The 23,278-nt window shown below is 35.0% G+C and overlaps 1 protein-coding gene across 1 annotated transcript; it reads right to left on the bottom strand.

Moving 5' to 3' along the window:
• Positions 1-6,254: 6,254 nt before the first annotated feature.
• On the bottom strand, positions 6,255-8,442 carry LOC132676354 (olfactory receptor 11H7-like). Its single transcript, XM_078447724.2, has 2 exons — positions 8,394-8,442; positions 6,255-7,234 (listed from the first exon to the last, which is right to left on the bottom strand). The coding sequence occupies exons 1-2, from the start codon at positions 8,440-8,442 to the stop codon at positions 6,255-6,257; spliced, it is 1,029 nt and encodes a 342-aa protein (XP_078303850.2).
• Between the last annotated feature and the right edge of the window lie 14,836 nt (positions 8,443-23,278).

The raw sequence follows: 23,278 nt of genomic DNA, 5'->3' as shown, positions 1-23,278 counted from the left end.
TCAGATAGCTTTTTGAGATCTCTTTGATATCCTGATTTCAATTCTTGGATACATACCCAGAAGCTGGATTGTTGGATTATATGGTAGTTCTCTTTTAAATTTTTTGAAGACCCTCAGTACTGTTTTCCATAGTGGCTATACCAATTTACATTCCAATCAGTGGTGTACAAGGGATGACTTTTCCTCACCAATACTTGTTATCTTTTGGTTTTTTGGATAGTAGCCATCCCAGCAGGTATGCAGTGATATCTCACGGTGGCTGTGATGTTCATTTCCCAGATGATTAGTGATGTTGAGCATCTCATCACATACTCACTCACCATTTGTATAACTTTTTGGGGAAATGTCTATTCAATTCCTTGCTCTTTAAAAAAAAAAGTTTGCTTATTTATTTATTTATTTGAGAGAGAGAGAGAGAGAGAGAGAGAGAGAGAGAGAGAACGCAAGCATAAGCAGTGTATGGGTAGAAACAGAGGGACAGAGAGAATCCCAACCAGGTTCCACACACCCTGGGAGCTAAAACTCATCAACCATGAGATCATGACCTAGGCTGAAATCAAGAGTTGAACACTTAACCAACTGAGACACCCAGGTGCCCCTAATCCTTTGCTCATTTCTTAAAAATATTTATTTATTTATTTATTTATTTATTTATTTATTTATTTATTTATTTTTTGAGAGAGAGAGAAAGAGACAGAGAGCGGGGAAGGGGCAGAGAGACGGGGAGACACAGAATCCAAAACAGGCTCCAGGCTCTGAGCTGTCAGCACAGAGCCTGACACAGGGCTTGAACCCATGAACCATGAGATCATGACCTGAGCTGAAGTTGGAGGCTTAACTGACTGAGCCCACTCAGGTGCTGTTCCTTTGCTCATTTTTTAATGGATTGTTTCATGTTACCGAGTTATAAGAGTTACTTATATATTTCAGACATTAACCCTTATCATATACATGGTTTGTAAATCTTTTCTTCCATTCTGCAGGTTGATTTTTCATGTTGTTGATTGTTTCCTTTGCTATGTAGAAGCTTTTTAGTTTGATGTAGTCCTTGTCTATTTTTTTCTTTTGTTGCCTGTGCTTTTGGTGTCATATTCAAGACATTATTGCCAAGAACAATCTAAAGAAGATTTTCTCCTATGTTTTCTTCCAGGAGTCCTACAGTTTTGGTTTCAGGTATTATATCCAAGTCATTAATCCATTTTAAGTTGATTTTTCTGTGTGATGTTAGATAAGGGTCCAGTTCCATTCTTTTGCATGTGGATATCCAAATTACCAACACCATTGTTGGAGATACAATATTTTCCCATTGTGTACTCTTGGACCCTTGTCAGAGGTTAGTTGACTATAGCATGTATTTATTTCTATGCTCTCTATTCTGTTCCACTGGTGTTTAAGTGTGTCTTTATTTCAAGAAAAATAGAGGGGTATTGAAATATGATTAAAAATGAGGGTTGGCGTATTTCTCCTTATACTTCCCCAAACTTTGTTTTATGAATTTGAAACTGTCTTTTCAGGATAGGAATGCTTAAGGTTTTTAATCTTCCCTGATTGAATTTATATTTTACTCTAAATGTTAGTATATTGATAATTTTTTAAGACTATGTATTCCATCTCATCATCTGTATCACATCTATCTTGTTGACCAAGTTTTTCTCTTATTTATGAGTCTTATTTTCCTGCCTATACACGTATATAGTAATTTGTATTGAATGCTTCACATTATTATACACAGGTTATTAATATTTTGTCTCTGAGTAGTGTTTAAGATGTTTTTCAAAGTTTTTAAGATATTGTAAGTTTTCTTATTCAAATAGCTAAAGTGCAATGAAATTATTTCATGAAAGTCTGCACAGTATTTGGATACTTTCTTAAATGTATCACACTATTTCCTATTTTATCTCTATTCTTTTTTTTCTAAATTGTTTTTAACATTTATTTATTATTTTTTTTTTTTGAGATACAGAGTATGAATGGTAGATGGGCAGACAGAGAGGGAGTCACAGATTTGGAAGCAAGCTCCAGGCTCTGAGCTGTCAGCACAGAGCCTGACGCGGGGCTCAAACTCACAAATGTGAAATCATGACCTGAGCCGAAGTCGGATGCTTAACCAACTGAGCCACCCAGGAGCCCCAATTTCATCTCTACTCTTAATGTCATTCATTCTTTGTCTTTCATAGTGAGCTAAAATTCAGGATTGTATTGTCAAATCATACTTACATGAATCAGTCATCTTACCCATTATAAATTTTTTATTAAATAATTATGGGTTATAGATGATTAAGGGGTTCACAAAAAAAACAGATAAGTTTCTGGTATATTGTGGCCAGTTCCCCAGGTCCTTCATTAGTGGAAAACTAATTCCGCTGGTTCAAACTCAGACAACCTCATCCAGATTGGTACAGATTATATTTCTAAGTGAATTTCACAGAGGTCTTCATACGACTAGAAGCATTTCCATTCTACATTACCATTCTATGTTATGCAACTTACATGACATTTCCTAGAGAGCCATGCCTCATAAATTCTGGATTCTATTTATAATGGGCAGTCCTTTATCAGCAACATTCTGATAAAGGAATTTAAGAAATAAAGGCTCTTTCTTTTAGTAAATAGCTTTGGTTGATTTTCCTGGAGTCCAGTCAACAAGCAATTCGGTGTGGTTCCCCTGTCTTCCTTCCTTTACCCCAAGGGATTTCTTCATCGTGAAGAGAATGAATGGATATCACATAAGCTGCTTTAATTCCATTCTCTCACACACTGATAAGTATGTTACTTGCATCAATGTTCCCATCATCTAAGTTACCTCTATTGTAACATTTTAATTGTACCATTATATCACAAATTTTGATGTGAAAAAATAAAAACAATGGCCAATTAAATCAATTCACTAAAATGGTATTCACACAGTTATACCTGACAATATAAAAATTTTCCATTATGTAGAAACAGAAGCAAAGAAAAACTTTGAACATTTTTTTAAGTTTATTTACTATTTTGAAAGAGAGAAAGAGAATGGGGGAGGAGCAGAGAGAGAGGGAGAGAGAATCCCAAGCAGGCCCCATACTATCAGCACAGAGCCTGACATAAGGCCTGATCCCACAAACCACGAGATCATGACCTGAGCTGAAATCAAGAGTCAGATGCTTAACCAACTGGGCTGCCCAGGCACCCCTGAACATAATTTTTGAAGATACCAATAGCTTAAGCATACTCAGTCTTTTTCTATAGACCTCTTGTTTTCCGTATAATGTATTTAAAGAAAATAACTTCATTATGTATTGTTATAATAATTTCATTAATTCCATCCTTGCTTTTACTCCATCTATTTACCTATTTCTTGTTTCCTGTAATCAACAATTTATTTCTCATTCTTTACTCCTACCCTGTATCAATGCTTTATTAAAATGACTCTAAGAGATATCATTTGGTCATAAATTATGTCGATAATTTATTTTAAAAAGATTAGATCAAGATTTGACAGTCAAGGACATAAACACATTTCCTCTTAAAAAAAAATGTGTGATAAGTTGGGTCACCTTAGTGGCTCAGTCGGCTAAGGTCTGACTTCGGCTCAAGGCATGATCTCACGGTTTGTGCGTTCAAGCCCTGAGTCGGGCTCTGTGCTGACAGCTCAGAGCCTGGAGCCATTTCAGATTCTGTGTCTCCCTCTCCCTCTGCCCCTCCCCCACTCACAGTCTGTCTCTGTCTCTCAAAAGTGAATAAACGTTAAAAAAAATTTTTTTAAATGTGTGATATGAGATAATATATTCAGGGATATCAAACTATTCAATAAAAAAAAAAGATTATGCTTTGACTCATATGACCCTATAAGTTTGTGACACATCTGACTATGCCATCAAATGCCTGAAGAGCTTTTATTTCAAAGTAGTCATTTGGAGCTTGCACTTGATTCCTCTCTTAATGAATTCCTATAAAATGACCAAGTGAATACAAAAGTTGGAAAAATCATTTACAAGAAAACATTAAAATATAAATAAATAGAGCAGTGATTTTTGTGACCATGGATTATACAACAACATAGCATCATATGTATGTAACATCAATATCACAAGTAACAAAACCAAAGTCCAGTAGTAAACTGGACTACATCAAGTGGAAATTCAAAAGGAGACAATTAAGAAACTAAAAAGACAGCTCATAGATTGAAAGAAATATTTGCAAATTATATATCTGATAAGGGACCTGTATCCAGAATATATAAAGATCTTCTAAAACTGTAAAAACAGAGCCATGCCTCATAGCAACTAAAAAATGATCAAGGATCAGAATATACATATTTCTCTAAGACATACAAATGGCCAATAAGTACATGGAAACATACTCAATATCATTAGAAAAATGCAAATGAAAACCACAATAAGATACTACTTCATACCTAAAAGGATGGCTAAAATGAAAGAAAGAAATAAAAGAAAAGAAAAAGAAGGAAAAAAAAGAAAACAAGTGTTGTTGAGGATACAGAGAAATTGAAATCCCCATACATTTCATACTGGGCTCATATGATAGTAAGATGGTGCAACCACTTTGGGAAACAGTCAGAAGTTCCTCAAAATATTAAATACAGAGTCTACATAAGAGCCAGAAATTCTACTTCCAGGGATATACCCTAGGAAAGTGAAAACATATGTTCACACAAAAACTTGTTAATTCATAACTCATAATAAGCAAAAAATGGAAACAACTCAAGTATTCAACAACTACTGAATGGATAAATATAAGATGGTATATCCATAAAAGGAATGTTACTCAGCCACCAAAATAAATTAAATACTTATACATATTACAACATAAATGACCCTTGTACACATTATGCTAAGTGAAAGAAGCCAGTCATAAAAGGCTACATATCCTGTGATTCCATTTATATGAAATGTCCCGAATAGGTCAGTCTAAAGAAACAAAAAGTAGATTAATAGTTTCCAGGGTCTAGAAACTGAGAGGTGACACTGGAGAGTGATGGGTCCAGCATCTCTTTGTGGGATAAAGAGAATTCTGTTTGAAAGTATGAGATACTAGTGTCCTTGAGATAACTGGAAGAAGAAAATCTAACAATTTCTTTAATTTTAACAGTACTGGGGAGTCACTGGTGATTGTCTCCTAAACTGTGTAAGGCACAAGTGGTGTATAAGAAAACACAATGCATGGTTCATTCAAAATAGAGCTATTAAAAATAATTCTTGAAAGTGTATATATAATGGAAAAATTGGCAGCCATCTGGATCTACATATTAGGAGAATTTTAACTAGATCTTGGTGAGAAAGTGGGAAGAAATACATTTATGATAAGTCAACATTCAAAAGTCCGTGCATCTTCATAGGGGCACCTGTACCCCAATGTTTATAGTGGCACTCTCAACAATAGCCAAATTATGGAAAGAGCCTAAATGTCCATCAACTGATGAATGGATAAAGAAATTGTGGTTTATATACACAATGGAATACTACGTGGCAATGAGAAAAAATGAAATATGGCCTTTTGTAGCAACATGGATGGAACTGGAGAGTGTGATGCTAAGTGAAATAAGCCATACAGAGAAAGACAGATACCATATGGTTTCACTCTTATGTGGATCCTGAGAAACATAACAGAAACCCATGGGGGAGGGGAAGGAAAAAAAAAAAAAAAAAAAAGAGGCTAGAGTGGGAGAGAGCCAAAGCATAAGAGACTGTTAAAAACTGAGAACAAACTGAGGGTTGATGGGGGGGTGGGAGGGAGGGCAGGGTGGGTGATGGGTATTGAGGAGGGCACCTTTTGGGATGAGCACTGGGTGTTGTATGGAAACCAATTTGACAGTAAATTTCATATATTAAAAAAAAAAAAAAAAAAAAAAAAGTCCGTGCATCTTATGTTTTTTAAATATTGATACAAGAATTAAAAAAATGTTTTGTAAATGTAGCATGTTACTTCGACTCATAAATGTAAACTATAATACAGATTGATATTTATGTATATGACTATAATATGGACAGAAAAATTTTAACTAGTGTTAAGTCTAAATGTCAAAAAGATACATGATATTTTCTCTGCTTTGAAACATTTTAAGTTCAATGTACATTTTTCTCTAATAATAACAAAATGGATAGATGGCCAGTTAACTTAGTAACATTTAATTATACTTGAATATGTTCTTCTCTCCCCCAAAAACATACATTCCTAATTCAGTTAATACAACTGAATGCCAATTTTTAATTACTTATTGCTCACACATTATTTCAGTTGTAAACAAAAGTCCTTCAAAGATTTCTTCCATGCCTATGACTCAATCTCACCATTCTAAATAACTTTCTCAGAGCCACCTTCATCTCTTTATTTCGAAGACTATAGATCAAGGGGTTGAAGAGTGGAGTTAACACAGAATAGGACAAAGTCACATATTTCTGAATCCCTGCTGGATTGCCTGCTGTTGGGCTCACATATACAACCATGATAGAGCCATAGAACAGGGACACCACAGCCAAATGGGAGCCACATGTGGAGAAAGCCTTATGCCAACCTTCTGTTGAGGGGACCTTCAGCACAGCTCTGATCACCAAGGTATAGGAGCTGATAATGAAGACTAAGGTGGTGAAAATGAGGACTGAGTTATAGATAGCACAGATGATCTCAGTGGCAGGAGCTGGCACACAGGCCAGCTTTATAAGAGGTCCTGGGTCGCACAGGAAATGATCAATTGTATTGGGACAACAAAATGGGAGCTGAGAGATCAGGTAAATAGGCAAGAGGAAGTACAGGAAGCCACACACCCAACACCCAGCTCCTGTTCTGATGCAGCGTTGAACTGTCATGACAGTGGGGTAATGCAGGGGCCTGCAGATAGCAAGGTACCTGTCAAAGGCCATGGCAGACAAGAAGAAGGTCTCAGTGGTGCCCAGGGAGAAGAAGAAGTAGAACTGGAGGAAGCATCCAGAGACAGAAATGGTGTTGGTCTCAGAGAGAAAGTTGGCTAGCATATTAGGGACAGTGGAGGTGATAAACCAGATCTCCAGGAAGGAAAAATTGGCCAGCAGGATGTACATTGGAGTTTGTAGTTGATGGTCCCACATCACAGCACAGATAATACAAAGATTTCCAGTTAGTGTCAGAATATATGTCCCAGAGAAGACTGAAAAGAGGAAAATCTGAATTTCCCAGGTATAAGAAAAGCCTAAAAGGATGAATTTACTCACAGAGCTAGAGCAATTATTTATGTTGGAATATTCATTTGTTTGTAATGCTGCAAAAATAACAGATTTCCAAATTACAAGTATAGAAATTAGGGCAGATCCCTTGCTTAGGGTAAAATCATTCTGTGTGTCAATAAATAACAAAATGCCATAATCCATGCAGTGATAGTTCCATGATTTTCATATATTCATGACTCTATTGTGAATATAGTAAATAAAAGTGAAAACTCTCTGTCATCCTAAGGTTTACCATCAAAGTTACTTGGTATTATCAAGAGTCAAGTGTGCCCAAGGATCTACAATTTTAGAATAAGCAGTGAATGAGAGGAATGAATAAACACAACTAAATAATTAAGTGGTTGTAACCTACAAAGATATTGATGACACTGATATTTAATATTCTTTGATCTATTTGGGAGAGAAATAGGTCAAGCTGATGAGGACAATATAGATTTAAATAACATTTGAAACTTAACTGATTTTAGTTTTACTGTGTTAGATTATGTGAAATATTCCTATGTTAATTTTAGAATATATCATAAGCTAATGTTAAAAGAAAAATCTATCAGAAGTTTTCACATTTCAATTCCTCTCTTTACTAAAATTACACTCAAAAAGAGTTACTGGCAATCTTCCTTATTTTACAAAGAAACTTAAGGAACAAAGCTCTGTAATATAGTTACATTGCCCTATACATCACAATCAATACTTGATATATATGATGTTTTTCATTAATATTGCAGTTGATATCAGATACTTTAGTAGATATTAAAGTCAAATATGTATCATTTATAAAGATATGCCAAAGTTGGCTGTGCCCACAAAAGCTGTTCCTCAAAGTTTGCAATCTCAAACAGGAATAAAATTTTGTCTTCTATGCTGTAAATGTAACAGAAAGTAACATAGAAGGTAGTCACTTGAAACTTCGTTAAAGGAAGGTCTATTCGCATTCACTTATTGGAATTCTCCCTGACCTAGGGCCCTAACTCCCACAGAGAGCAATATAAATGGGAAACTGGCAAACCACTATAAGAATTCTAGTAAGTTTTAAAGTAACATTTTTTTATAAGCTCTTAGAAAAAAATTTAGCTTTGATTCTGGAGAAGGAATACTTTCATAATTCACATATTAAGTGGTATTTAATACAAAACTAGAGAGGCGTGGAAGGAGAAAATAGAGAAGCTTTGAGTCCTGTGAGCTTTACCTTACCTGAAGTTACAAGATGGGTATCATAGAAATCTGTATGGCTTAACACCATCTTCTATATCAGAGTGAAAACTCTAATCTCAGATCTCAGAGAAGCCAAATATAATAGTTCCATGCATTACTGTGGGGATTATATGAAGTGCTGACCCTTTTAAGAGCAAGAACATTATGAAATCTGTCATGGACCTCTTTAGGCTTGCCCTCTTACAGTTCTCTTGTTTATATAAACTGACAAAGCAACAGGAAGCCTGACAGTTGAAAAGAGAATCATAGTCTCATGATCTACACAGAACCAAATGAACAACTGAATATTAAGCCCTTTTACTTTCTGCAAAGATCATCTTTGGGGAGTGGCTCTCTAGAGAGGGAATTTATAACACACTAGTCACATTGAACCTGATTTCCTATTCTGTTCCTTACTCAGCATGCTGGAATTTGTTTCAAATTCTAACACATTTCCCAATTTAGTTCAAGGATTTTTATTTGCAATAACAAGAGAAATAGAAACACAAAATGATTTGGGCAGGTATAAGTTTGCTACTTAACTGTGATCAGAAGTAATCTCTCTGATGATAAAGGAAAAATTGTGACTCTGGCCATTTGCCTTGGCTCTAAGCTTAGAGAAAAGTCTAAGGAATATAGGTTAACACAAAGATTAGGAGCCTGTGCATTTAAACATATTAAATATTCCCTCCTTTTGTTTCAGACTATTCATTATCTTAACTCCAACTTGTTTGCCCCAGCCCAAGCTCACCACCACACTGAGATATGCATTCTTTAGCTATGAGTAAAATTTTTAAAATAAGAAAGACATGAAAATATCCTATGCAGTTAATTAACATTTTGGTAATATCTTTTAACTGTTCCATACTACAACATTAGCACTAAGTGGATATACAATATTTTACATAATTAGTCCCTAATTGTTGAAACTTTAGGTATGATAAACAGAGTTACAAAGATTCTTAATACAAATTAAACCATACCCTATAATAAAAAATTCCAAATAATAGAATATGATCAAGTAAAAGTTATTTAAGAGTGGTCCAACATTATGTGTATGTGAAAGCATATATTAAAATAAATATTCACTAATTAATAGAGAAAAATATAGGAACATGTTATAAATCCAGTGATGGCAACAGATAAAGCTGAACTTCATTCTTGACAAAATTAACCAGAAATAAAAGGAATTCCTTAACCTGGTGAAGAATCTCTTTACCAGAAATGATTGGTGAAATCATTGTCTAATAGTAAAACACAAAAAGCATTATAATTAATCAAAGACAAAAAGGAAATGAATGTCTCTGAGCAAGGAGACACCTAAAGTTTGATGCTAAGTGGAAGCTATTTGAGGAGAATGGTACTAAATGAGAGGAAACTGAAAAGAAAAAGCCCAAAATCTATGTAAAAGTTTAAAAAAAAACAGGAAACAAAAATAATGGATAAAAAATTTTCAAAAACAAAATAAATCATAGGACTTATAATACCAAATATTAAAATATTTGATAAAGTTAGTGCAAGATGGAAATAGAATCAAAAGATCTTTTTTTTTCAATTGTTTAGGAAGATTTAAAAAATTTTTAAGTAATCTGAATAAATTGAATATGTGGAATGCATTAAAATTCAGAAAAACCAAATATAGAGAAAATTACATTTAAACTGATAAAGGAGCCCCAATGAGAAAAATGCCAGTTTTGAAATAATCAAAACCAGAGGCAAGTGGCACAGTAAAGGTGCAGTTCCACATACCAATACCAGGGGATGGAAGATAACAGAAAAGGTTTGAGAAGACCTAGAACCCCCCGTCATGTTGATTGGTGGAGATCTCCTTTTGAAAAAAGAATCAACCTCAAAACTTAGAACACTAAAAAAAGGCATATCTATGAACTGCCTGACAGAGAATTTTTAAATAACTGTTATAAAGATGCCCAATGAACTAAAAGACAGATATACAATTAAGTAAAATCAGGAAAATGATGCATGAACAAAATGAGAATATCAACAAAGAGAAAGAATTTTTAAAAACAAACAAAAATACTGGAGTTGAAAACTGTAAAAACTAAAGTGAAAAATTTCATTAGAGGGGTTGAACATCAGATTTGACAGGCAGGAGAAAGAGTCTGGAACTGGAAGATGGGTCATCTGAAATCATGGAACCAAACAAAAGGCCTTATAAAACACCAGCAAGAGGATGAATATATGTCCATGGGGTCATGGAAGAAGAAGAGAGAGACAAAGGGGCTCAGCTTATTTGATGAAATAATGGCCAAAATTTTCCAAAACTCTGAGGAAAGTGATGGACATACAGAAGTTTAAGTAACTTGAACTGAAGTAAATCTGAACAGAACCACATTAAGACACATTATAACCAAACTGTCTAAAGTCAAAAATAAATAAAGAAATCTTCAAAGAAGAAAGAGAAAAGCAATTCATCACATACATGGGAGCTTCCATAAGAATATCAGCAGACTTCTCATCATTTACTTTTCAGAACCCAGGAAAGTGATGGGATATATTCAAAGTGCTTAAAAAAAAGAAGCAATAAACCCCCCACTATCAAATTATCAACCACGAATAATGTATCAGTCAAAACTGTCATTCAAAACTGAAGGAGAGAGAGAGAAAGGTATTAAAAATGGAATAGGAAGATCCTTAATACACTTCATCCCACAGGCACAACAAATTTACAACTACACATAGAGAATAATTTTCCTTTGAAAAAGGCCTGAGAATTAGATGAATAGTGCCTTCACAACAAAAGACAAAAGAGAGGCATCCAGAAGAGTAGGCGAGGAGAGTCACAGCCTTCCCAGGACTACACCCCAGATATAGTAATCCCACAATTAAGAAAAATAAAAAAAATAGGGAACTCTCCCTCAAGTTGTAAAGGGATTGTGCCCCATATCAGGCATTCCAGTGGATGGGTCCAACAGTGGAAATGTAAGATGACTAAATGTCCAGTTTTGGAAATCTATGGTGATAAAAACCAGGAGAATTATAGAACCATAAAGAATGGATACCCAATATTAAAGAGCTTGCATGCAAACCCATCCACTCTCCAATCCAGTGCAAAAGCACCAAAGTGAAAAGCACCTAGTCCATAAGCAAGGGAGACCCACTTACTAACTTTAAACAGCTACTGGAGAGGCAAGAACCTGAAGGGATTTATCCAGGATGCAAGCACTGGTTGACACCATTTTTGCAACCTCATTGTAACTTACTATGGTAGGAGCACCCAACAGGTGGCAGTTTTGGTGCCTTCTCTCTAGCCTACTAGTTAGCAATGGATATCCTTTGTCCACCCTGCACAGAGAGCTAGCTGTAACCAGTATAGGTAAGCATTTGGTACGTTCAATCCTTGTTCAGCATTTGATATGATATGTAAAGCAAGGCAGGGAGAGTGCCCTGAGCCCTGCCCATTATATTCAGCAGCCAGGCTGCAATTGGGAAAAGCAAATGACATAAATTCTACTTCCCGTCTGCAGTGGCACATCTGAAAATTGCCAGGTGGGTGCCCAAGCCCTGGCTTCCCTGTGCAGTATTGTGTCTCAATGTGGTCCTATCATAGCTGGCAGGAACACATAGCCCACACAGAGTACCTGGCTCTGGTGATCAAGGGAGACTGCACTTCTGGCACATGTGGCTCATGCATAAGTTAAGTCCCTAAAGGGGTTCTTGGGTGGCTCAGTCAGTTAAGCATCTGACTTGGTTTCAGCTCAGGTCATGATCTCATGGTTTTGTGGGTTTGAGCCATGCATCAGATTCTGTGCTGGTAGCACAAAGCCTAGTTGGGATTCTTTCCCTCTCCCTCTCTCACCCTGTCCCTCCCCCATTTGTGCTGCCTCTGTTTCTCTCAAAACAAATAAATAAATTTAAAAAAGATAATTCTTTCAAGACTAAGAGAGGTAGCCACTTCAGCTAATACATACAGACTAGCAGAGTGACAAGCAAAATGAGGAGACAGAGGAATATGTTCCAAAATAAAAAATAAGGCAAATCCCAGAAAAATACCTTAAGAAAACAGAGTTAACCTACTTGATAATGAGTTCAAAGTAATAGCTATAAAGATGTTCACCAATCTAAGAATTAAAGAACACAGGGAGAACTTCAATAAGATAGAAGATACAATAAAGTACCAAATGGAAGTTATAATTGAACTGAAAAATACACTAGAAGGTTTCAACAGCAGAATGGATGAAAGAGAAGCAAAAATCAGTGAGCTGGAAGACAAAGCAATGGAAAACACCTAGACAGCATCCAAAAAAAAAAAAAAAAAGAATTCAAAGAAATGAGAATAACTTAATGGACCTCTGGAATAACATCAAGCAGAATAACATTAACATCATAGTAGTCCCAGTGGGAGAAGGGAAATAATGGATTAAAATTTCCCTAATCTGAAGAAAACAGACATCCAATTCCAGGAAGCCCAGAGAGTTCAACACAAGATGAACCCAAAGAGAAAAACACTGAGCCACATTATAATTAAAATGATAAAAGTTAAGGGTAAAGAAAGAATTTTGAAAGCAGCAAGACAAAAGCAACATACTACATACAAGGAAAGCTACATAAGGCCATGAGCAGATTTTTCAGCAGAAGCTTTACATGCCCAAGGGGAAACCCATGACACATTCAAAGTGCTGAAAGGAAAATTGCTGACCAAGAATTCTCTAACCATCAAGATTATCATTTAGAATTAAAGGAGAGATTAACAGTTTTCCAGATATCCAAAAGCTAAAGGAGTCCATTACCAATAAACCAGCCTCGCAAGAAATGTTAAAGAGACTTCTCTAAGCTAAAAATACAAAACACTAATTAATAATGAGAAAACATGAAAGTAAAAATCTGACTGGAAAAGGTAAATAACAAATGTGTGGATCAACCACTTACAAAGCTAGTATGAATGGTAAAAAACAGAAGTAGGAGAATTTATTAAAAACACAATTAGTTAAAATACATATAAAACAAAGTGATAAATGCATCATCAACAAAATAAAATGTGCGAAGGGAGTAAAATATAAACCTTTGAGATGTGTTCAAAATTAATTTATAAGAGACTTATATACATAGATACTACAAAGAAAAACACATAGTTAATACAGAAAATAAAAAGGATTAAATACTAAAAACAATAATCAAAATACAAGGGAAGAGAGAAAGAGAAGAAAAAAGGACCAGAGAAGAACTACAAAAACAGACAGAACACAATTAACAAAATGGCAATAAATAGATACCTATCAATAATTACAAGGAAATGTACTAAATTCTCCAGTCAAAAGACATGGATGACTAAATGGATACAAAAACAAGACCCCTGTATATGCTGCCTACAAGAGACTCACTTTAAGCCTTAAGGTCATTCATAGGTGGAAAGTGAAGAGATAGAAAAAGATTACCATGCAAATGGAATAAGAAAGTAGGATAGCAAAACTTATATCAGATAAAACAGACTTTAAAACAAAGAGTATAAAAAGAGACAAAGAAAGACATTGCATAATGACAAAAGAATCTATCTAACAAGAGGATGTAACAGGTAGCTGTAAACCAACACAGTAGGACCTAAATATATAAAGCAAATATCAACAGCCATAACAGGAGAAATAGATAGCAAACAACTATAGAGGGCTTTACTATACTCATGTGAGTGGATAGATTATCCAGACATAATATCAATAAGAAACAATGGCCTTAAAGGACACATTAGGCTAGATGGACTTAATAGATACATATACAGATCATTCCACCCCAAAACAGAAGAATGCAGATTCTTTTCAAATGCACATGAGACATTCTAAAGAACTGATCATACATTAGACCACAAAACAAGTCTCAATTTAAGAAAACTGAAATTCTATCAAGCCTCTTTTCTGACCACAAAAGCATGCAAATAAAAATTAATTACAAGAAAACTGGAAAACAAAACAAAATAAAACATGGAGATTAAACATGTTACATAACAACCAATAGAACAATGAGAAATCTCAGGATCCACAAAGGAGTGGAAACATATGGTATCTGTCTTTCTCTGTATGGCTTATTTCACTTAGCATCACACTCTCCAGTTCCATCCATGTTGCTACAAAGGGACATATTTCATTCTTTCTCATTGCCATGTAGTACTCCATTGTGTATATAAACCACAATTTCTTTATCCATTCATCAGTTGATGGACATTTAGGCTCTTTCCATAATTTGGCTATTGTTGAGAAACTTAACAGAAGCCCATGGAGGAGGGGAAGAAAAAAAAAAAAAAAAAGAGGTTAGAGTGGGAGAGAGCCAAAGCATAAGAGACTCTTAAAAACTGAGAACAAACTGAGGGGAGGGTGGGTGATGGGTATTGAGGAGGGCACCTTTTGGGATGAGCACTGGGTGTTGTATGGAAACCAATTTGACAATAAATTTCATATATTGAAAAAAAAAAAGAACAATGAGAAATCAAAAAGGAAATTAAATAAAAATGGAAATACAACAAACAATCCAAAATGTTTGGGACACAGCAAAAGGTGTTTTAAGAGGGAATTTCATAGTGATACAGACCTACTTCAAGAAATAAGAAAAATCTGGGGCGCCTGGGTGGCTCAGTCTTTTAAGTGTCTGACTTCAGCTCAGGTCATGATCTCGCAGTCTGTGGGTTCAGGCCTCGCGTTGGGCTCTGTGCTGACAGCTCAGAGCTTGGAGCCTGCTTCAGATTCTGTATCTCCCTCTCTCTCTCTGCTCTTACCCTGCTCATGCTCTCTCTCTCTCTCTCAAAAATAGATAATAAAACATTTTTTAAAAAAAGAAATAAGAAAAATCTCAGATATACAATATAACTGTTTTTTTTTTTTGAGAGAGAGAGAACACAAGGAGGAGAGGGACAGAGATAGAGGGAGACACAGAATATGAAGCAAGCTCCAGGCTCTGAGCTATCAGCACAGAGCCCAATGCAGGGCTCAAACTCACGACCCATGAGATCATGACCCGAGCCAAAGACAGTTGCTTAACCAACCGAGCCCCCCAGGCACCCAACAATCTAGCTCTAAAATTAAAAAAAAAATACTAGGAAAAGAACAGACAATGCCCCAAATCAATAAAAGGAAGAAAATAATAAATATAAGAGCAGAAATAAATGGAGATTTAAAAACAATAAAAAGATCAGTGAAACTGTAAGCTGGATTTTTGAAAAAAAAAAAAAACCCAAATCAATAAAATTTTAGCCAGGCTCATCAAGAAAAAACAATCAGAAATGAAAGATAAAAAGTTATAAATGATTCCACAAAAATATATTCCACAAATATAAATTGTATTTCTTAATCATCAGAGAATATTGTAAACAACTATACACCAACAAATTAGAGAATCTGTACATTCTTAGAAACACATAATCTTTCAAGAGTTAATTAGGAAGAAATAGAAAATCTGGATAGTCTAATTACTAGTAATAAAATTGAATCAATAATCAAAAAACTCCCAACAGACAAAAGTTCAGGTTGATGTGGCTTCACAAGTGAATTCTACCAAACATTTAAAGAAGAGTTACTATTTATCCTCCTCACATTATTCCTAAAAAGCAAAGAGGAATGAACAGTTCCAAACCCATTTTACAAAGCCAACATTTACAAGTGATCATCTACAGCTGATACCAAAAATAAACAAACACACTTCAAAAAAGAAAAGAAAAATACAGGCCATTATCACTGATGAACATAGATGCAAAAATTCTCAACAAAATGCCAGCAAATCACATTCAACAATACATTAAAAGAATCATATACCAGGACAAACCATCCTTCATTCCAAGGATACAAAGATGGCTTAATATCGGCAAATCAGTCATTGTGATACATTACATTGACAAAATGAAGGATAAAAATCATATGATCATCTCAATGGATGCAGAAAAGCATCTGACAAAATTGGATATCCATTTACGATAAAAACTCACAACAAGTGGGTACAGTGGGAGCATACCTTAACATATAAAGGCCACATATGACAAACCTACAGCTAACATCATACACAATAGTTCAGCTTTTCCTATAAGATCAGGAATAAGATAAGGAGAGCCACTCTCGCCACTCCATTCAAGAGAGTACTGAAAATCCTAGACACAGAAATTAGACAAGAAAAAGAAATAAAGGACATCCAAATTGGAAAGGAAGTAAAACTGTCACTGTTTGTAAATGGCATAATACTATATAGAGAGAATCCTAACGACTGCACCAAAAATTTATCACAATAAATGAATGCAGTAGGGCTGCAGGATACAAGATTAATATACAGAAGTCTGTTGTGTTTATGTAGAGTAATAATAACCTATCAGAAAAAAAGAAAAATACTACTGCATTTACTACTTCATCAATAATAATAAAATATTTAGGAATAATTTTATTCAAGGAGGTTAAAGACCTGTATTCTGAAAACTGTAAGACACTGATGAAATATTGAAGATGACACAAATAAATGGAAAGCTATGTTGTGCTAACAGTAAGAATAATACTGTTAAAATGTCCATACTTTCCAATGCAGTCTACACATTTAAAGCAATCCCTATCAAAATACCAGTGGAATTTTTCATAGAACTATAACAAACAATAATAAAATTTGTAAGCAGTCAAGAAAGACTCTGAAAAGTCAAACAATGTTGATAAAGAACAAAGCTGGAGGTATCAGAATCCCAAATTTCAAGATATACTCCCAAAGATGCCATAATTAAACAGTGTGGCACTGACACAAAAATAGATACATAGATCAAGGGAACAGAATAGAGAGCCCCAAAATAAACCCATGCTTATCTGGTCAATCTATGACAAAGGAGGCAAGAAGATACAATAAGGAAAAGATAGTCTTCAATAAATCATGTTAAGAAAATTAGATGGAATGAAATTGAACCACTTATAGCATATACACAAATAAATTCAAATACATTAAAGAATTAAATGAAAGCCTTAAAACCATAAAACTGAATAAAACAGGCAGTAAGCTCTTTGACATCAGTCTTAGCAAAATTTGTTTAGATCTGTCTCTTCAAGCAAGAGCAACAAAAGCAAAAACAAATGAGACTACATCAAATTAAAAAGATTTTGTACAGTGAAGGAAACCACCAAGAAAATGACCAAGCAACCTCCAGAATAGAAGAAGATATTTATAAAGAATATATCTAATAAAGGGTTGATATCAAAAATTTATAAAGAACACATAACACTCCACAGCAAACAACAACAACAAAATAATACAGGAGAAGATATGAAAAAACAGGTCTCCAGAAAAGACATACAGATGGCCAAAAGACACAGGAAGAGATGCTCAACATCACTAATCATCAGGGAAATGCAAATCAAAACTACAATGAGATACCACTACATACTCGCTGGAATGGCTAGTATCAAAAAGACAAGAATAGTAAGTGTTGGAGAGGATATGGAGAAAAGGGAATCCTCATGCGCTGTTGCTGGGAATGTAAATTGGTGCAGCCACTATGGAAAACAGCATGGCGTTTCCTCACAAAATTAAAAATAGAATTACCACATGATCCAGTAATTTCACTTCTGGGTATTTATCCAAAGAAAACAAAAACACTAACTTGAAAAGATACAGGTATCCCTATATTCACTTCAGTATTCTTTACAATAGCCAAGACATGGAAGCAACCCAAGTGTCTATCAATAGATGAACGTGTGTGTGTGTGTGTGTGTGTGTGTGTGTGTGTGTTTGTATTGGCCATAAAAATGAAATGATTCATAAAAATGAAAGATTGCCATTTGTGACAACATGGATGGACCCAGGGGGTACTGTGCTAAGTAAAATAAGTTAGACAAGGACAAATACCATATGATTCCACTTATATGTGAAAACTTAAAAACCACAGAAATAGACAAAAAAACAGACTCTTAAATACTCAGAACTAGTGGCTGCCATAAGAGAAGTGGGTGGTGGATAGGTAAAACAGATGAAGGAGATTAAGAAGTAGAAACTTCCAGTTATAAAATAATTGCGATGGGAATGAAAGGTATAGCTTAAGGAATATAATCAATAATATTATCATAATTGTGACAGATGGTGACTACACTTATTCTGGTAAACAGTGAGTAATGTACAGAATTGCTGAATCAAGATGTTGAAATCTCACAGTAATACAATAGTGTATGTCAATTATACATCAATAATAAAAATACATAAAAATTAAAAACAAAAACAAGGAATAGGAATAGAAGAAGTACCTCAATACAACATTTATGAAAAGCCACAGCTAACATTACAATAGTGAAACACGAAAAGCCTTTTCTCTAGATCAGAAATAAGCAAGAATGCCCATTCCCACCACTTCTATTCAACATAATGTTGGAAGTACTACCCAGAGCAATTATGCAAGAAGGAGAGATAAAAAGTATCCATACATAAAGGAAGAAATAAAATTATCTGCTTGTAGACTACATGATCTTATATGCAGAAAATCATAAAGATTTCATCAAAACAAATGTTAGAACTAACAAATTCAGCACAGTTGCATGACACAAAATCAACACAAAAAAATCTGTTGCACTTGTGGTGAGCACAGAATGGTGTGAGTGTTGAATCACTAAATTGTAGAACTGAAACCAATATTACACTGTATAACTAACTGAAATTTAAATAAAAACTAAGACATCAGTTGCATTTCTATATACTAACAATAAAGAGTCCAAAAAGGAAATTTTAAAATTAATTTCATTTACAATAGCATCAAAAAATACTTTGGAATAAATATAACCAAGGAGATAAATGACTTGTACACTGAAAAATACAAAAATTGATTAAAGAAATTAGAGGCACAAATAAATGTAAATATATCCTACATTAATGGATTGGAAGACAATATTGTTAAGATGTCCACACTACTCACAGTGATCCACAGATTTAATGTAATATCTATGCTATGTGAATTTAGTGAAGTTGCTACAACCAATCTATAAAAGAAAAAATTGACAGTAGTTCAAAAATGTCATAAAGATGAAAAAAATCTAACAAAAAATGATACAAGAACTTTACGCTGAATACTGAAACACTCAACTGAGAGAAATTAAATGAAGAGATTTATCATGTTCATGTATCACAACACTCAATGCTATTATATGGCAATTGTTATGAAACTGGTGTATGGATATATTAAAACCCCAATCAATATCCTTATCAGTATGTTTTAAAATATTGAGATGTTGATTCTCAAATGTAGGTGAAAATGCATAGGACCTAGAATACACTAAGACACATTATAGAAGAAAGGGGTATGATTTATACTATCAGTTATCAAGATTTAATATAAAGCCTAGCATGATTAGGACAGTACTTTATTACCAAAGAGCAGAAATATAATGCAGCAGATTAAAATGGAGGCCCATACATACATAGTCATGTTATTTATCACATAGCCTCCATTGCAATCCAATGGGATATTAATGGTCTTTTTAATAAATGTTTTAGGTCAACTGAACAACTACATGGAAGAAAAGAAAACTTGATGCCCTACCTCATACCACCCACAAAAAACTAATTTAAAATAGATCATATTCCTAAATGTGAAAGCTAAAATATTTAAGCATCTAGTTTATAAAAAAGAGAATATTTTTATGACTTTAAGAGAGACAATTTCTTAAAACAGAAATGTCTTTAACCATATATAAAAAAAAAAACTTAAAATCATTAAAGAACTTTTGCTTACTAAAATACACCAAGAAATGATTATATCACTGAAAAACATATATCCAACAAAGGATTTGATTATACATTATACAAAAAATTTGTGTAAGCCAATAAAATAATGCACATGATCCATTAACAACTGAGCAAAAAAACTTTAATGGAGACTTCATGAAAAAGATTTCCAAACAAAAGGCAGAAACAGACTCCTAATACAGACAGCAAACTGTTGTCAGAGGGTAGAAGGATGGGATGATAGGCAAAATGGGTGAATTAAGAATGGGAGGCACACACTTCCAGTAATGGAATGAACAAGTCATGTGGATGGAAGGTACAGCATAGGGAATATAGTCAATGGTATTCTAATAGCCTTGTATGGTGATAGCAGCTACACTTGCGAGCATAGCATACCATACTGACTAGCTGAATCACTATACTATACACCTGAAACTAATATAACATTGTATGTAAATTATACTCAAAATAATTTTATTTTTTTAATTTTTTAAATGTTTATTTATTTTGAGAGACAGAGCACAAGCAGGGAAGAACAGGGAGAGAAGGAGACACAGAATCGGAGGCAGGATCCAGGCTCTGAGCTGTCAGCATAGAGCCTGACGCAGGGCTTAAACTCACAAAATGCGAGATCATGAACTGAGCAGAAGTCGGACACTTAACTGACTGAGCTACCCAGGTGCCCCTCAAAACAATTCTAAATAAAAATTTTGAGCAAAAAATTTTTCCACATGAAAAACGTGTTCACTATCATTATCTATCGAGAATGTGCAAGTTAAGCTACAATTAGATATCACCCCACACCCAGCAGAATGGCCACAATATATTTTTTAAAGATGGATAATAACAAGTGATGAAGAGGCTGTGGAGCTACAGAAACTCACAATGCTGGTGAGATTATACATCAGAACAATCACATATTAACAATGTTTGAGTTTTTTTTTTTTTAATATATGAAATTTATTGTCAAATTGGTTTCCATACAACACCCAGTGCTCATCCCAAAAGGTGCCCTCCTCAATACCCATCACCCATCCTCCCCTCCCTCCCACCCCCCATCAACCCTCAGTTTGTTCTCAGTTTTTAACAGTCTCTTATGCTTTGGCTCTCTCCCACTCTAACCTCTTTTTTTTTTTTTTTTTTTTTTTTTTTTTTTTTTTTTGCTTCTCCTCCCCCATGGGCTTCTGTTACGTTTCTGAGGATCCACATAAGAATGAAACCATATGGTATCTGTCTTTCTCTGTATGGCTTATTTCACTTACCATCACACTCTCCAGTTCCATCCACGTTGCTACAAAAGGCCATATTTCATTCTTTCTCATTGCCACGTAGTATTCCATTGTGTATATAAACCACAATTTCTTTATCCATTCATCAGTTGATGGACATTTAGGCTCTTTCCATAATTGGGCTATTGTTGAGAGTGCTGTTATAAACATTGGGGTACAAGTGCCCCTATGCATCAGTACTCCTCTATCCCTTGGATAAATTCTTAGCAGTGCTATTGCTGGGTCATAGGGTAGGTCTATTTTTAAATTTCTGAGGAACCTCCACACTGCTTTCCAGAGTGGCTGCACTAGTTTGCATTCCCACCAACAGTGCAAGAGGGTTCCCATTTCTCCACATCCTCTCCAGCATCTATAGTCTCCTGATTTGTTCATTTTGGCCACTCTGACTGGCGTGAGGTGATATCTAAGTGTGGTTTTGATTTGTATTTCCCTGATAAGGAGCAACGTTGAACATCTTTTCATGTGCCTGTTGGCCATCTGGATGTCTTCTTTAGAGAAGTGTCTATTCATGTTTTCTGCCCATTTCTTCACTGGGTTATTTGTTTTTCGGGTGTGGAGTTTGGTGAGCTCTTCATAGATTTTGGATACTAGCCCTTTGTCTGATATGTCATTTGCAAATATCTTTTCCCATTCCGTTGGTTACCTTTTAGTTTTGTTGGTTGTTTCCTTTGCTGTGCAGAAGCTTTTTATCTTCATAAGGTCCCAGTAATTCACTTTTGCTTTTAATTCCCTTGTCTTTGGGGATGTGTCGAGTAAGAGATTGCTACGGCTGAGGTCAGAGAGGTCTTTTCCTGCTGTCTCCTCTAAGGTTTTGATGGTTTCCTGTCTCACATTCAGGTCCTTTATCCATTTTGAGTTTATTTTTGTGAATGGTGTGAGAAAGTGGTCTAGTTTCAACCTTCTGCATGTTGCTGTCCAGTTCTCCCAGCACCATTTGTTAAAGAGACTGTCTTTTTTCCATTGGATGTTCTTTCCTGCTCTGTCAAAGATGAGTTGGCCATACGTTTGTGGGTCTGTTTCTGGGGTTTCTATTCTCTTCCATTGGTCTATGTGTCTGTTTTTGTGCCAATACCATGCTGTCTTGATGATGACAGCTTTGTAGTAGAGGCTAAAGTCTGGGATTGTGATGCCTCCTGCTTTGGTCTTCTTCTTCAAAATTACTTTGGCTATTCGGGCCTTTTGTGGTTCCATATGAATTTTAGGATTGCTTGTTCTAGTTTCGAGAAGAATGCTGGTGCAATTTTGATTGGGATTGCATTGAATGTGTAGATAGCTTTGGGTAGTATTGACATTTTGACAATATTTATTCTTCCAATCCATGAGCACGGAATGTCTTTCCATTTCTTTATATCTTCTTCAATTACCTGCATAAGCTTTCTATAGTTTTCAGCATACAGATCTTTTACATCTTTGGTTAGATTTATTCCTAGGTATTTTATGCTTCTTGGTGCAATTGTGAATGGGATCAGTTTCTTTATTTGTCTCTCTGTTGCTTCATTGTTAGTGTATAAGAATGCACCTGATTTCTGTACATTGATTTTGTATCCTGCGACTTTGCTGAATTCATGTATCAGTTCTAGCAGACTTCTGGTGGAGTCTATCGGATTTTCCATGTATAATATCATGTCATCTGCAAAAAGCGAAAGCTTGACTTCATCTTTGCCAATTTTGATGCCTTTGATTTCCTTTTGTTGTCTGATTGCTGATGCTAGAACTTCCAGCACTATGTTAAACAACAGCGGTGAGAGTGGGCATCCCTGTCGTGTTCCTGATCTCAGGGAAAAAGCTCTCAGTTTTTCCCTGTTGAGGATGATGTTAGCTGTGGGCTTTTCATAAATGGCTTTTATGATCTTTAAGTATGTTCCTTCTATCCCAACTTTCTCAAGGGTTTTTATTAAGAAAGGGTGCTGGATTTTGTCAAAGGCCTTT

Source organism: Panthera onca, chromosome B3 (genome assembly GCF_046562875.1).
Source record: "Panthera onca isolate mPanOnc1 chromosome B3, mPanOnc1 haplotype 2, whole genome shotgun sequence".
NCBI classification, from domain to species: domain Eukaryota; kingdom Metazoa; phylum Chordata; class Mammalia; order Carnivora; family Felidae; genus Panthera; species Panthera onca.
This window is presented reverse-complemented; position numbering and strand designations above follow the sequence as displayed.